This window comes from Agrilus planipennis, unplaced genomic scaffold (assembly GCF_000699045.2).
Source record: "Agrilus planipennis isolate EAB-ADULT unplaced genomic scaffold, Apla_2.0 scaffold190, whole genome shotgun sequence".
In the NCBI taxonomy this organism is placed as follows: domain Eukaryota; kingdom Metazoa; phylum Arthropoda; class Insecta; order Coleoptera; family Buprestidae; genus Agrilus; species Agrilus planipennis.
The window spans coordinates 600,319-613,442 of record NW_020442444.1 but is presented as its reverse complement, the minus strand read 5'-3'; the positions used below and the strand labels follow the sequence as shown (position 1 = coordinate 613,442).

At 34.3% G+C, this 13,124-nt stretch overlaps 1 protein-coding gene across 2 annotated transcripts in view; it reads left to right on the top strand.

The window, feature by feature from the left end:
- The window catches only part of LOC108738328 (heterogeneous nuclear ribonucleoprotein C), a 339,083-nt gene that overhangs the window by 9,615 nt on the left and 316,344 nt on the right, over nt 1-13,124 (top strand). The window contains exons 1-2 of one of the 2 annotated variants that reach the window (XM_025980377.1): nt 4,164-4,241; nt 4,583-4,662. In XM_025980377.1, the coding sequence (XP_025836162.1) occupies nt 4,601-4,662 (62 nt within the window). In that variant the 5' untranslated portion in view covers nt 4,164-4,241; nt 4,583-4,600. Of the gene's footprint in view, nt 1-4,163; nt 4,242-4,582; nt 4,663-13,124 lie in introns of those variants that run through there. The other variant, XM_025980376.1, reaches the window with a different exon arrangement.

Sequence of the window (13,124 nt, the reverse complement as noted above, 5' to 3'; positions counted from 1 at the left end):
ATATGTGCTACTCTCCTTTTTATTAAGCAATTAGTAATTTGAATTAGAAAACAGGAATTTTTTTTTTTTAATATTTTTCTTTATTTTTTTTTCATCTTCTGAGAATGTCGTCAACAATTAGTTGAATATTATAGAAACTGTAATTTAAAAGACTATAATGAAAATTTTAAAAATCTTGTATATAAAGTAAAAAGTTGTTCAGGTGTTGAGGATGATTGACAGATGGTTCAAAACAATTATTATCTAAGTTTATATTCGAATATAAACGGAAGTGGGCTTCTGCTGGAAGAAACAATGTCTATTTTATAGAATAGAATTTAATAGGCTCAGAAACGGTATCTGTCTTGTTGTGAAAAAACATGCTTCAAAACGAGTTGGTGGAAGAGCTTCTAAAAATTACTCTGAGGGCAGCAATCGATCATAACACGGAAAAACTGAACACTTACGTATGGAAAGATCTAGCAGTGAGCTTTTGTTTGCTGCTAAAATGAACTTAAAAAGAGATGGTCATCTGAAATCTGCTGAACAATGTAAAGCTATAATTAGAAAACAAGACACCACTTCTGAACAAACACACATCCCTTATACACCAGATGAAGCTTTAGCACTTGTTCTTGGAGTAAAGCCTACCATGTTCCAATAAAGTTTAATAAAGAAAAGTGCAACTGATCATAATTGCAACATTTATCCTCTTTATGAAAATGTTACTTCTGCAACGAAAAGATGCTACCAAAATAATATATCCATCAGTAAATCATCTATTAAAATTTCTTTACAAGATTTATTAGATCATACATCAACCAGACCTTTTCATTCACTGCAAGTTATTTCGACACTTTCTAAAAACAAACTTGATTCAATCTCTTTGATTAGGAAATGGGGATGTGATGGAACATCGGAACAAGCTATAAGCAATAAGTAACTATTTCAGGATGATACCGTTTTAGATTCAATCACTTATTTGATTACCATTGCTCCGAAACAATTAGAAGTAGACAACATAAGCGGAAGTGGTAAACCAGTTGCTTGGAGAAATCCAAAGTTGCAGGCCAATAATGCTTCATTTTGCCAAAGAATCGACAGATGTGATTAAAGGTTGCGTCAAATGTATTAAAACTCAAATAGAAACATTAATACCAACAAAAATAGAGTGCAATAGTACTGAAATACATTTTAAACATAATTTAATTTTGTGTATGATTGATGGGAAAACCATCAATGATAGGTACAACTGCCACTAAATCAAATCAGCGATTTTACCTGCATCATTTGACATCAAAAGACTTTAATAATATATCTTTTAATTTATCTAAAAATATTGTCAAGAATTTTTTCAATTTTGGGATATCTCGTCTACATACGTGGATCCGTCTATTTAAATGTTTGATATATTTCGAAGAAATATTACATGAAAGATTTTAAAATACATGAATATCCAAAAGAATTATTTTTTTTAGACATGTAAAAATAAACAATAGATAAAAAATATAACAAACTTGCGAATTGGAGTTAAATAAAGCTGTAGTTTAATTTATTTATGTTTTTTTCTCGAATCTTAAAGCTTCTCAAACTTTCGTTTCAATCTATAGGTTTTGACCAAAAATTTAAGAAAATCCGCCTGTGTGCGTCCGTACGATTGGATAGTGTCGGATTTCCGAGGAAGGTTATCAATATTAATTACTATTCCTCTCTCTCCTAACTGCAGAGTGTATGTGGTGAATGTTGTATTTACTACAAGAACTTCTAATGAACATATTAAATGAGTTTATATATGTGTTTCTAACTGACAGAAATGTAGAAGTATATTTTGGATGCATTTTCTACAGCCTGTTAAATTGGTTTCTAATTCAGTCACTTCGTAATTACAGTGAAGAAGTTGCCTGTTGATTATTATTAAAAATTGGCGACCAAACGAACAATTCTGCTAACCATTTACCTAAAAATCTTTGATCGAGAAGTGTTATAAAAAGCATAAATTCCCAGTTATAGTTTATTTTCGAAATAAAGAAACGCTTATTGAATTAGTAAGAAAATTACAAACCGTTATTTAGTGATCTAAATTTCTAGATGAATGTACGTCATGTTTGTTTCGAATTATGGTCGAATCAAAAATGTACGCTGTAAAACACGAGGATGAGGTTATGCAAGGTTGTATGCAAGGGCCATGATATACTTAGATTTCTAACAACTGAAGGCTCACTTTCGGATTTGTTTCTCCAAATTTTAAAATATGACTGCAATTAAAAAAAAATCATTAACAAAATTTCTTTTTCGAAGGCTTGTGTCGACCCAATCGCCATAATAGCCTTTGTTGACCTTCATCCCCTTGGTGTGGTAGTACACTTCTTGTATAATGGCGCTAGTGCATTTTTATTGCACATGTCCACGTGCGAATATATAGGCTTTTGTTTGATATTTTCAAAATAAGCTTAATAATATATTTTGTGGTAATAACAGTAAATTATTCAATCGAACAGTAATTGCGGAGTGTAATTGGCTTGTCTACGTACCAGCTGCTGCGAAGATCACGAGTCGGTACCTGTGTTTCGTCACTTGATCCTTGCGATAACAAAAAGCGTGTGTTCTCAATTGTTGACGGCTCGTTAACTGGGTTACTTTTTGTGCATAGTTTCCACTTCCACAGTCTTGTTGCGCTATCACGAGATGCACTCTGCAGTGACACCATTCAAATATTCCAGAATACTGACTAGAATAGTGGATATTTATTTAACATTAAATCCAAACTATTTGAAAGTTAACAATCAAGCAAGCGCGACCACATGAACATACATATACATACACAACACACGGAGCTCTAGTAGAATTATCGAACCATAAGCGATTATTTAAACAACCGCCGAAGGAGTTACCACTGTCCCGGCGGAATTCTATTCGAAGAATTCTATTGTGCAACGGCGAACAGTTTGCAAAGTTTGCCTGCTGCAACACAAAGCGCGGTAATCGAAAAGAGTCCATCAAGTGTTTTGCCTCGTAGTTCGTTCGTCCATTCGTTCGTTCGCTCGTTCTCACAGAGTTTATCCTGCGGAACAGGAGTTAGACGAACTTTCGAAACAACTAAACTCTTGGAACACAGGGGAACGACGACGAGGACGACGGTGAAAATAAAGTTTTTAACCTTAAGATGCACCTAACCGAACAATTGCCTCGTCTTTAGTATACCCGGTTCGCCCTTGTTTGAGACTGATGATCTCAAAGAGCGATACAAATGAAGTCCCCGTTGTATTCTAAATCCTTTTGCGTCTCCTATCGTACGTAACACATTTTAGAATGTTAGATCTTTGTTTATTAGTGCCAAATGAGAGTTAATTTTAAGACTTGCACGTTCAAAAGACTATAATGCATTTACGGACGTCGTTATTTGACATGATGGTTGCGGTTTAGGATTTGCTTTACTCCTTTGATGAGCCCCGAGGATTGAGACGTTTATCCAAAGTTCCGCTAGCTCCTTTGTTTGGACTCATTGTTATTAACACGAAATCAATAAAGCTAAAGGCTCCCATGTATTGGTCTTTGAGTCCTCTTATACACTCCAACTGCTTCAAGTAGTAATAATTATGAAAATATAAATTTAAGAGTGTCAAAAATGACAAGTTCTGTAAGCGGTGATTGCAGGTAGATGGGTCTGATTATGTATAGTGTACGTTTTTGGGATCGTTGAATCCAAATCCTAAGTCAATTTAACTCCAACACGTCAGGGTTTGGACATAACCTCAAAAAACAGTCCAAAATTTCACTAAAACTGTTTAAAAATTCGACGTGGGGGTCTGACTATGTATATTGTATATCTCTGGGGTCGCTGAATCCAAATGAGAGGTTAATTTAATCCCAACATGTCAGGGTTTGGGCATAAACTCAAAAAGCACTTCAAAATCTACTAAAACTGTAAATCATTCTACTAAACGTATAACTTCATAATCCATTAAACCCCTAACCCTAAAATCTTAAGATCCCATAACTCTGTATTTCCGTTATAGAAATATTAAAATAGTATCGCTCAGTCTCTCACCACGAAACTATTCGTGGCGTACATTTCACAAAGTCATAGGGTTTTAGGGTTACGGGTTTAATGGATTATGAACTTACACATTCAGTTGAAAAGTTGATTGGTTGTGGGTTTCAAGTTTAAAATCGTTTGAAATTAACGGTTTTATAGTAGATATTGAAGTATTTTTTAGGTTATGTTACAAATTACAAATCCTGACGTGCTTGAGTTAAATTCCGTAGGTATTAACCGTTTTGCTAACACAGATATGATGTCTCTACCGATTATTTCATCATTCATTACTTGATTTCCTAAATATCAAGATATCGACAGTCATGTATCTATTTCCCGCGTTATTGTATTAAGTCCCCTATCTCGCTCACCTAATATTAAAATTTTGTAAAAATTTAAAATAACTGACATATTTTTATAGCTTCTTTATATGTCTGTTTAGTTAATATTGCCTTAATTACATATCCAAAACTTTTTAAATTAATTTAGTTATGTATGAGAAATGGAATCCTACACCTAGATACTGAATACATTCGATAGATACTGATTCCATTTGTTTTGTTGCAGAAGCTGAAAACTATATGAATGGATGTACAGGAAATTAAAAAAGTTGTTGCCAATTCTCCAAAATCGAAGACCAGCCAAAAGTAAGTAGCAGGACTAATTTTCATTTATTGTTTGCTGGTATTAATTTGGCTTGCTGAAATGAAAGTCGGTTATTTTACAAATGAATGAAGTTAGGTACATAACGGCGTATTTAATAGTAATAGTACTGGGTTTTGAAATTTTCTTGAGCAGTAGGCGAACATAATTAGAAGTAAGAGGAAAACCCTTTCTCTATCAAAGTTATCATCTTCAAACCGATTGAGACAAATACAAAATAGTACTTTGTATCGAGGTCTGAAAAGTGGATATTTCAGACTACGTGTGAGTTGCAAACACGTAGTCTGAAGTATCTACTTTTCAGGCAGAGATACGTATACTATTTTTTGTCATATTTGTGCGGAAAGCTTGTTATTAAATTGACAGTTGGCGAAATAAGAGTAAATGATTTAGAGGTTAGGAAAACATTGTCATTGAACAACTGATTTCTGCGCATGCCCATAAACATGAGCGCATGCGCTCAAAAGACTAATTTCATTTCCTCCCGACTAAAACACGGCTGAAAAGAGGTCATTTCTTCCCTATTTCATAGCACGCTAAACGAGCTTTCCGCGCTAACATGACAAAAAATGTATTAAAGTACCTACCGAGTATGACAACATTTAGGTATAATAGAGTTTACTATTTTGCTACTTGATTTTTTTGATTTACCTTTTTGGTTAAATTAACGTTGCCCACTTTGTCAAAAGTTTGACATTTTCTCGTAAGCTTAACAGATATCCATTTGATCAGCGAAATTATTCTTAGGTGTAAACATTATGGTTTTTTCGCTTTCGATGTAATTGGTCAGTACTTACAAATGAACTGGAAGGTGCAATTGGTATTGGTACTTTTGTTTGGGTGGGTTTATGGTCAGCCATTTTATTATGACTTATCGTATAAGGATGACGATAATGATGCTGCACAAGCTAAATATAGGCAAGAATATGTGAAAGTATTCGGAACGATAAGGGATGATAGAACAGAAAGTGAAGAAATAAAAACAACTGATGAAGTAGTAATTGGTGATGAGTTTCTGAGATTGAAAGCAGTGTTTGGAATACCATTTTAAATAATAAATCAGTTGACAGTATTTCATTATTAGGTTTTCATGAAATGCTGTGTATTAAGTCGTTAAACAATAAGGAAATAAATAATGTTACTTTTGCGTATTCATTGTTCTGGAAATTTCGAAAAAGGGTATCAAACGTACGGCTTCTTGTTTTGTAGTAAGGAATAGACGAAGTAAGTTTGGGAAACCACCATCTGAGACATGAAGAGCTAGTCAAATATATCCACTATGTCTAATCAGTATTTCGGAATATTTGAAAGATCTGTAAACATCTGGAGGCACTGTAAAGTGTATCTCGTATAGTATACACAAAAAGCGCCCTAGTCAGCGAACCGCTAATGATTGAAAACAGTTAACAGTTTTATAGCCGTGTTATCGTATCGCCTTTCGTTATTACGGAGCGTCAACTGACGAAACACACATACCTATTAGTGACCTTCGCTACAGCTGATGCGTAGACAGATAACTTTCACGTTCTGATTAGTAATAACCTGCACCAGTCAACGTTTGATTGGCAAAGAAAAATTGGGAACCGCTGATCTAGACTTCTAGAATACGCCACGGTAGACAGACAAGCGTCAAATGTCCGTTGGTCAGATGCCGGTGACCTATATTGTAAGAGATGTGAATACATTCTGCTCGTTGGGAACTAGTAGGGGGCGTTATTAGGCTAAATCATGTTGATATTTAGACTGAGAAGGACAGACCTTCTTTGGTGAGTTTTGCTCTCCTCATAATATATCCTTCTGACTACCCAATTTGTCCAACATTGTAATTCCAGAACACAAAAGTACTCCAGTTAACGCGCCGTCAATAATTGAGAACTATTGGCAGCCGCGTTATTTTATCGTCTTTCGTATGCGCCAACTGACGAAAGATACATACCTATTCGTGACCTTCGCAACAGCTGGTACGTAGACAGGCCAATTGCACGTAATGTTTAGTTATAATCGTTAGCGCGTGATTGCCAATGTTACTACTAATATCACAAAATACAAAACTACATTGAGTGTGAAAATATCAAGATAAAACCCATGTATTTACATGCAAAGCATGCGGTCATGGTGGTCACATACGGACGGTGTATTGGCAGTATCACGCGAATATGCGTTATCGTCATCATTGCCGGAACGGTTGGGGTTTTCGGTAAGGTCGCTAATCTCATGTTTGTGTATATCACTGAGTGGTGTGATATGGCTCGTTGTTTATTTTTTTCATATGCTTTCCCCTTCAATTTTTCAGAGTACTGATCAGACATAGTGTACATAATAACGAAAATGTGTGTAATCTGTCATTGTCTACAATTCCTAGGAAATGTCTATAATTCCTAAAATCGCCTGGAAATGTGTAAAATAAATTATATTAGACATATTTCCTAGGAAATCTATACATTTCTTAAACAGTAATTGGAAATATATTATATTCAAGATATCAGTGGGTACGGGAGGTTTAGCGGAGCGAGGGTAGGGTAGTGCGTTATCCGATCAGGCGATTTATTGTACTCACAGTTAACTCTGATTATCAGTTTACTAACGTGTTTTATTCATATTATTCAAAGAAATAATTAGTTTTACACATTTCCTAGTATAATATCGGAATTTTCATTCAATTCCTAGGAAATGTGTACATTTCTTAAGATATGTGTGTATCTTTGAAACAATATTTTATAGATGTCCTAAATAGCCTCGGAATTGTATAAATGTCCTAGGAATTGTATATAATTCCTAGATACAATTCCTAGATTTCATACATTTCCGGTAACATATACAGATACATTTGCGGTTTTTCGAGAAATGCCAAGATTAGTTCAAGATAGTAAACGGAGTGGAATGATTTTATAATGATGATGCGTATTGATGTAATTTGGTTACATTTGAAATTTTATGCGGTGTAATTTGTATGCAGTTAACTATTGATCCTGTTAATATATGAAAGGACCTTCTCATGATTTCGATGATGTCTGCTTTTTTTTTATTTTTGCAAAAATGTTTAGGACACCATGTGGTAGGATATTTTTCACATGAATCGTTTTCCGAATGTTTAGCCATCACCAGTTGGTTATACTTATCTGAATGTTTTCGGTTCTTTTGTGTTAGAAAATGATAAATGAACGTTTTTGCGAATGCCTGACACAGAGGCGCGTTTTAGTTTTTTGTGCCGCGACTTGTGCGTTTTATGTATCAAGTTGGCGATGTATCGCTCTTTCATTTTTTGACAAGGAACGATTTGAATCTAATTTATAAGAACAAAGAAATTGATTAGGTGCTGAGATAACTACTACTCGCCAAAATGTATGCTGTTTCGGATATCCCAGTTTCTATTTTATAATAATTGCACTGAATATTTTTTAGTAAAAATTATATCGGTACTATTGATATAACTTTAAACTACAGTTAGGTTAGGTTAGGTACCATTGATATAACTTTAAACTACAGTTAGGTTAGGTACTATTGATATAACTTTAAACCATAGACCTATAGTAATGGACGTGCCTTAGCCGTATGTCGTTGTAATAATTTCTTGGCTCAAAAAGTGAGGAAGATGCATATGGTTTCGGACTAATGCTATCTCTTTCATGACACGCTACGCACTATCGTGAGAGAGATAGATATTGTCCGAAACATCGTTCCATCTCTTTCTTTTGTTGTACCACAATTCTGACTGCTAAGGCATGTCCATTACTAAACGTTGATGCTTTAAAGTACAGTTAGGTTATGTTAGGTTAGGGTTGCCATCTGTAATATTTGGAAACCAGGACAAGACGCGTGAAAACCCCGGACATGTCAACAGGTTTTTTTAAACATAGTCAGTGTAATAAAAAGCGTTGAAAATATCATAAATCACCTTTTTATTTATTTTCAGACCTTAAAATTAAATTTAGTCATTTTTTATCATCATTTTAAATGTACCTAACAAAACCGAATCTTATTACAGTTTGTTAGAAATTGTTTTAATAATCAGTTAGATTTTTTATCGTTAAAATAAAACTCAAATTATTAATATACTTTGTTATGAAAACAAATCCTTATAAAAATATGAAACCTAAAAAAAATAAATTATACGTTGGGGGGGGACGGTGAATATAACGACTCGGTTCGTCGGTTGATCGTGGTGTGTGCGAGCACAGTGGGTATGTCGCGGGAGGCACAAGACTAAATTTTTAAACCCGAACTACAAATGAAGGCCCACCCGGACGCTCCTCGGATGCCCTCTAAACTAGGACACATCTGGGGAAACCTGGACGGATGGCAACCCTAGGTTAGGTGCTATTGATATAACTTTAAACTACAGTTAGGTTAGGTTAGGTTAGGCACTATTGATATAACTTAAAACTACAGTTAGGTTCTAGTGCGATCGCCTGATGTTATACATGCTTATACCATTGGTGACATTATGTTTGACTAGGTTAGGTTTGGAGAAGTATATGCGTTGGTGACGTTATTGTACGGTTATTAGGTAGATTTATGACAGACTGGAGTTTGTTTAATGCCCCTGATATGTTGGAATAATATCTTCGAAAAGTATGCTTCATTATGATCTCCGCGCCCAACATATATATCTGAAAATAATCAGCATTATCATCTACTATCAACATACTAAAAATTCAAGGTGTTTGCTGAAACAAAGATAAACTCGTCACATTATTGTAACATCTTATATCATAAATCTCCCTAATCAAACAATGACGTCACCAATGGATATAGGTACATCTCCAAACAACCTGCCGTATTATTACCTATTTAGTATTACCTGTAATACATTTCCGATTGCTATTTAGGAAATGTATAGATTTGCTAGGCAATGTGTCTAATATAATTTATTTCACACATTTTCGGGCGATTTTAGGAATTTGACGGATTTCATACATTTCCGTTAACATATATATCAATAAATAAATGCATGCTTTTCGTTAGAATAGTTTACATCTTGATCCACCTGATGTCATCTTCATCTGAAAGACAAGACTAGGTTATTAGACTACCGGGCACACTTTTTAAAATTGTACTACACTAGCAAATTTATTTTGTGCTATGTAGCACGTATTTATGCTATATTAAGAAAAAAAAAGTTATAATTTGTGAACACCTTTCCAGGTGTAATTTATTAGGTAATTTAACAATGTTTACATTACAGGTGGATGAATAGGTATTTATTTAACGCGTTGGAAATCGCATGTTGGCAAACATTGTCGTTTCTTAGGAAATAACTTCATTTAGTGTAGACAATTATTTGACTCACGAAATGGGGGCGGCATTTTTTCTACGTGACACTAACGAGATGTTTACATTTAATAATGGAATCCATGTAGGTAGTGGAGTTACGTAAACATTGTGAAATAGCATGACATGACCTACGGACATTTGCTCGTTCTTAAGCTTGAAGGATGCATAGATAATAGTTATTAGGTTGGAAAACATCAACGGGAAAATAGTAAGAGAAATTACCTCAGTTATTATTAATAAAAAAAAACAGAAAATCTTTGTAGTTCAATTGTCATCTGAGTTGCGACATTTAATATATGTAGTGTAAGTTTGTAAAAAGGAAGGATTTCTGATTTATTGTTAATATTAAGCAGGGCTGTCCTTCCGTATGTGCTCTGGTTGTATGGATAGAATTTGTGATGCACGCTCTCAACGGTTCAATAGTTATGAGAGGTCAAAGTTACGCTGTAATCCCATTATTTATGGTGTTACGATTCATAACGTATCTGCCAACTTTTCATAGTTCAGGTCATGTAAAAACAAATGAAACAGCTGTTGTATTTAGGTCTAAGAAATGGGGTGCAATAATCTATTATTATTTGCATTTCTATTGATATTAAATTGCACCTCACAAACTATTTCTATGTTTACTGTCGATACACATTTGAGTATATTTTATAGCTCGAATTTTGTTCTTGTTTGCTTTATAATCCGATTATTTGCGAATATTTCAATTTTATGGTGGTTTGAATTCTATTTTTGTAAAGGTTTATAATATCTGTTGTACTTAGTCGGTAGATTTAGAAATTTCGTTACGCCATGTCATTAGCCTTTTGCATTACCTGTACTACCCCTGCACTCTCAATACTTCCTTCCTTTAGTCAACTTTCTTACCACTCGTCTTAATCAATGATACGTGCTAAATTCAAAATTCGCTACCCTCTATTGCAACCCCACTTTTAACTTCAGAATTAATAAATATTTAAAAACAGAGATTGTAGACGAGAGTCCATTTTTTCATACTACATCTTCGCAGATTTTGGAACAACGATTTGTACATAGTGTAAATAATATATTAACATTGTCTTATTTATTCGTTTTCAATAAGCGGTACAGCTTTTTAATTAAGGTTGTGTAGCAATGAAATTTCATTGGTGATAACCTCTCGAAGTCCACTGCCTATACGCATAACACAGGAATGGAAACATGCCGGGGGGAGTGGAGTGGAGTGGAAAATCGAATATTGGAAAAGAAACTAACTTAACCTAATCATAATTTAACCTAATATATAACACACGTTTGTTTATTTTCCAATATTTTACATTGTTTCGGTTTGTCAGGATTTCAGGGATGGGGCTTCCCAAAACCTATTGTTAGTGTGTCACCCTTGGAAACTTATAATTTTTTTGTGACGCCCCCCTCTGGCCAAAAAGTACCTACCAGTTGTAGTTCTAGCCTAGTAACAAGTTATCAGAAAAACTCCAAATAACTGATGCTTTTGTGATTTTAAAGTTGCATTCTTAGGTACATTTCGCTAACACGAGTGACAAACTTCTGCAATCCACAAGGACCTCTGACCTCATTATTAAACTCACCTCTGACGTACACACATATGCGCATGTATACTTCAAAAAATATTTTTTAATCGCATAAAAACGTCTGGAATTTGGCGTACTTCATTTGCAGCGGTCGCACACGAACATCATTAGCGTTCTGTACTGACATTGACATACGCGTTACAAAGAAGCCAAGAGGATTTAGATCAGGACTACACGTTAGCCAAGGTACAGGACCCGTACGTCCATTCCAGTGTCTAGAAAACTGTTCATCTATTAACTTACGGATGGGTCAATGCAATAATACTATTGTGTACTGACCAATGACACTGACACATTGTCAATGACACCGAATAACTACATAGCTACATATATGCATACGAATCTACAATGTTAAAAGAACAAAGAATTATTCTGGGTTGGTTTTAACATAAACATCATCAATGATAGTTATCTTCTGTAAGTTTACTACTTTTTTCACCCTGTATACTATGTTATGTATTTCTTCCGGACGGAATCGTATCCTGTCCCATTTAATAACCTCCTGCAAGCTCGCCACTTATTTCTTTTACATCCTGTATATTCACAGTGTCATTTACTTTCGATTACATGTTGTTATTGCGTGTAAATTAAGTACTTGATAAAACTGCAGAAGCTTCAATTTTATCCTTGTTTTTTTAAACTAATTGAGCCGCTTTCGACGTTCAATTAACGCTAATTGAGAATTCTTAATCTGTCTGCGTAGCATTTTTTCTTTAGAAATCGCGTAGACTTCGGTAAAAGATACAAGACCAGAAAAATGTTCTGTAAGCGCTTCTTGTGTTAGAATGATTAATGATGTGCTATTTAAACTTCAACAGTGGACATTTCTCTTCAGGAATTTTTGTCTTTATTCTTAATAGAGACAGGAGGTTAAGAAAGGTAGGTAGTAAATTAAGAACATGATAGGTATTTTTGGATAATAGATACATCCGAGATACTTTGAATTTTTGTAGCGTTAATTCAATATACTAGTGAATTAATTCAAAAACTAATGTCTTAGGCAAATCAATGAAAATTTGACGTCATTTTCAACTTCGCATGTGTCTGATATAACGAAATATTGGTGTCTCTATTAGATTTTGGCCTTTGAAGTTGGATTTTGAAAGCAAACAGTTGATTTAAATGGTTAGATTAGGTTAGATTAGGTTTTTAACTTATTCTCGTGATTAAACCTGTAATCTATTGAAAAACGAATGTTTTTTTGGCAACCGCGAAATCTGCTCGTTCTGCCTCCTTATCATATTTGTTCTCCAGGCCAAACCGTAATACTTTTTTCTCCATATCACACTTTTGCTATCTTCTTGCAATCCTTTTTCTGTATATATATATATATATAGTATAGAGGAACGTATAATCCGTACAGTACTGCACGGAAAAATTGACCACTTTATCCACCACAATTACATTGCTCAAATGTGCTGTTATTAGTACCACTTAGTACTGAAAATATCAACGAGATGTTTATTTATATTTCAAGACATATTAAAGGCTTTAACGCTTGTTTTCGACTCGCACTACTATTCATGATTGAACAAAACTTTTGGCAGGTACTGTATGAAAAAGTATGTTTAATGAACAAGAGTCGAGAGTATAAT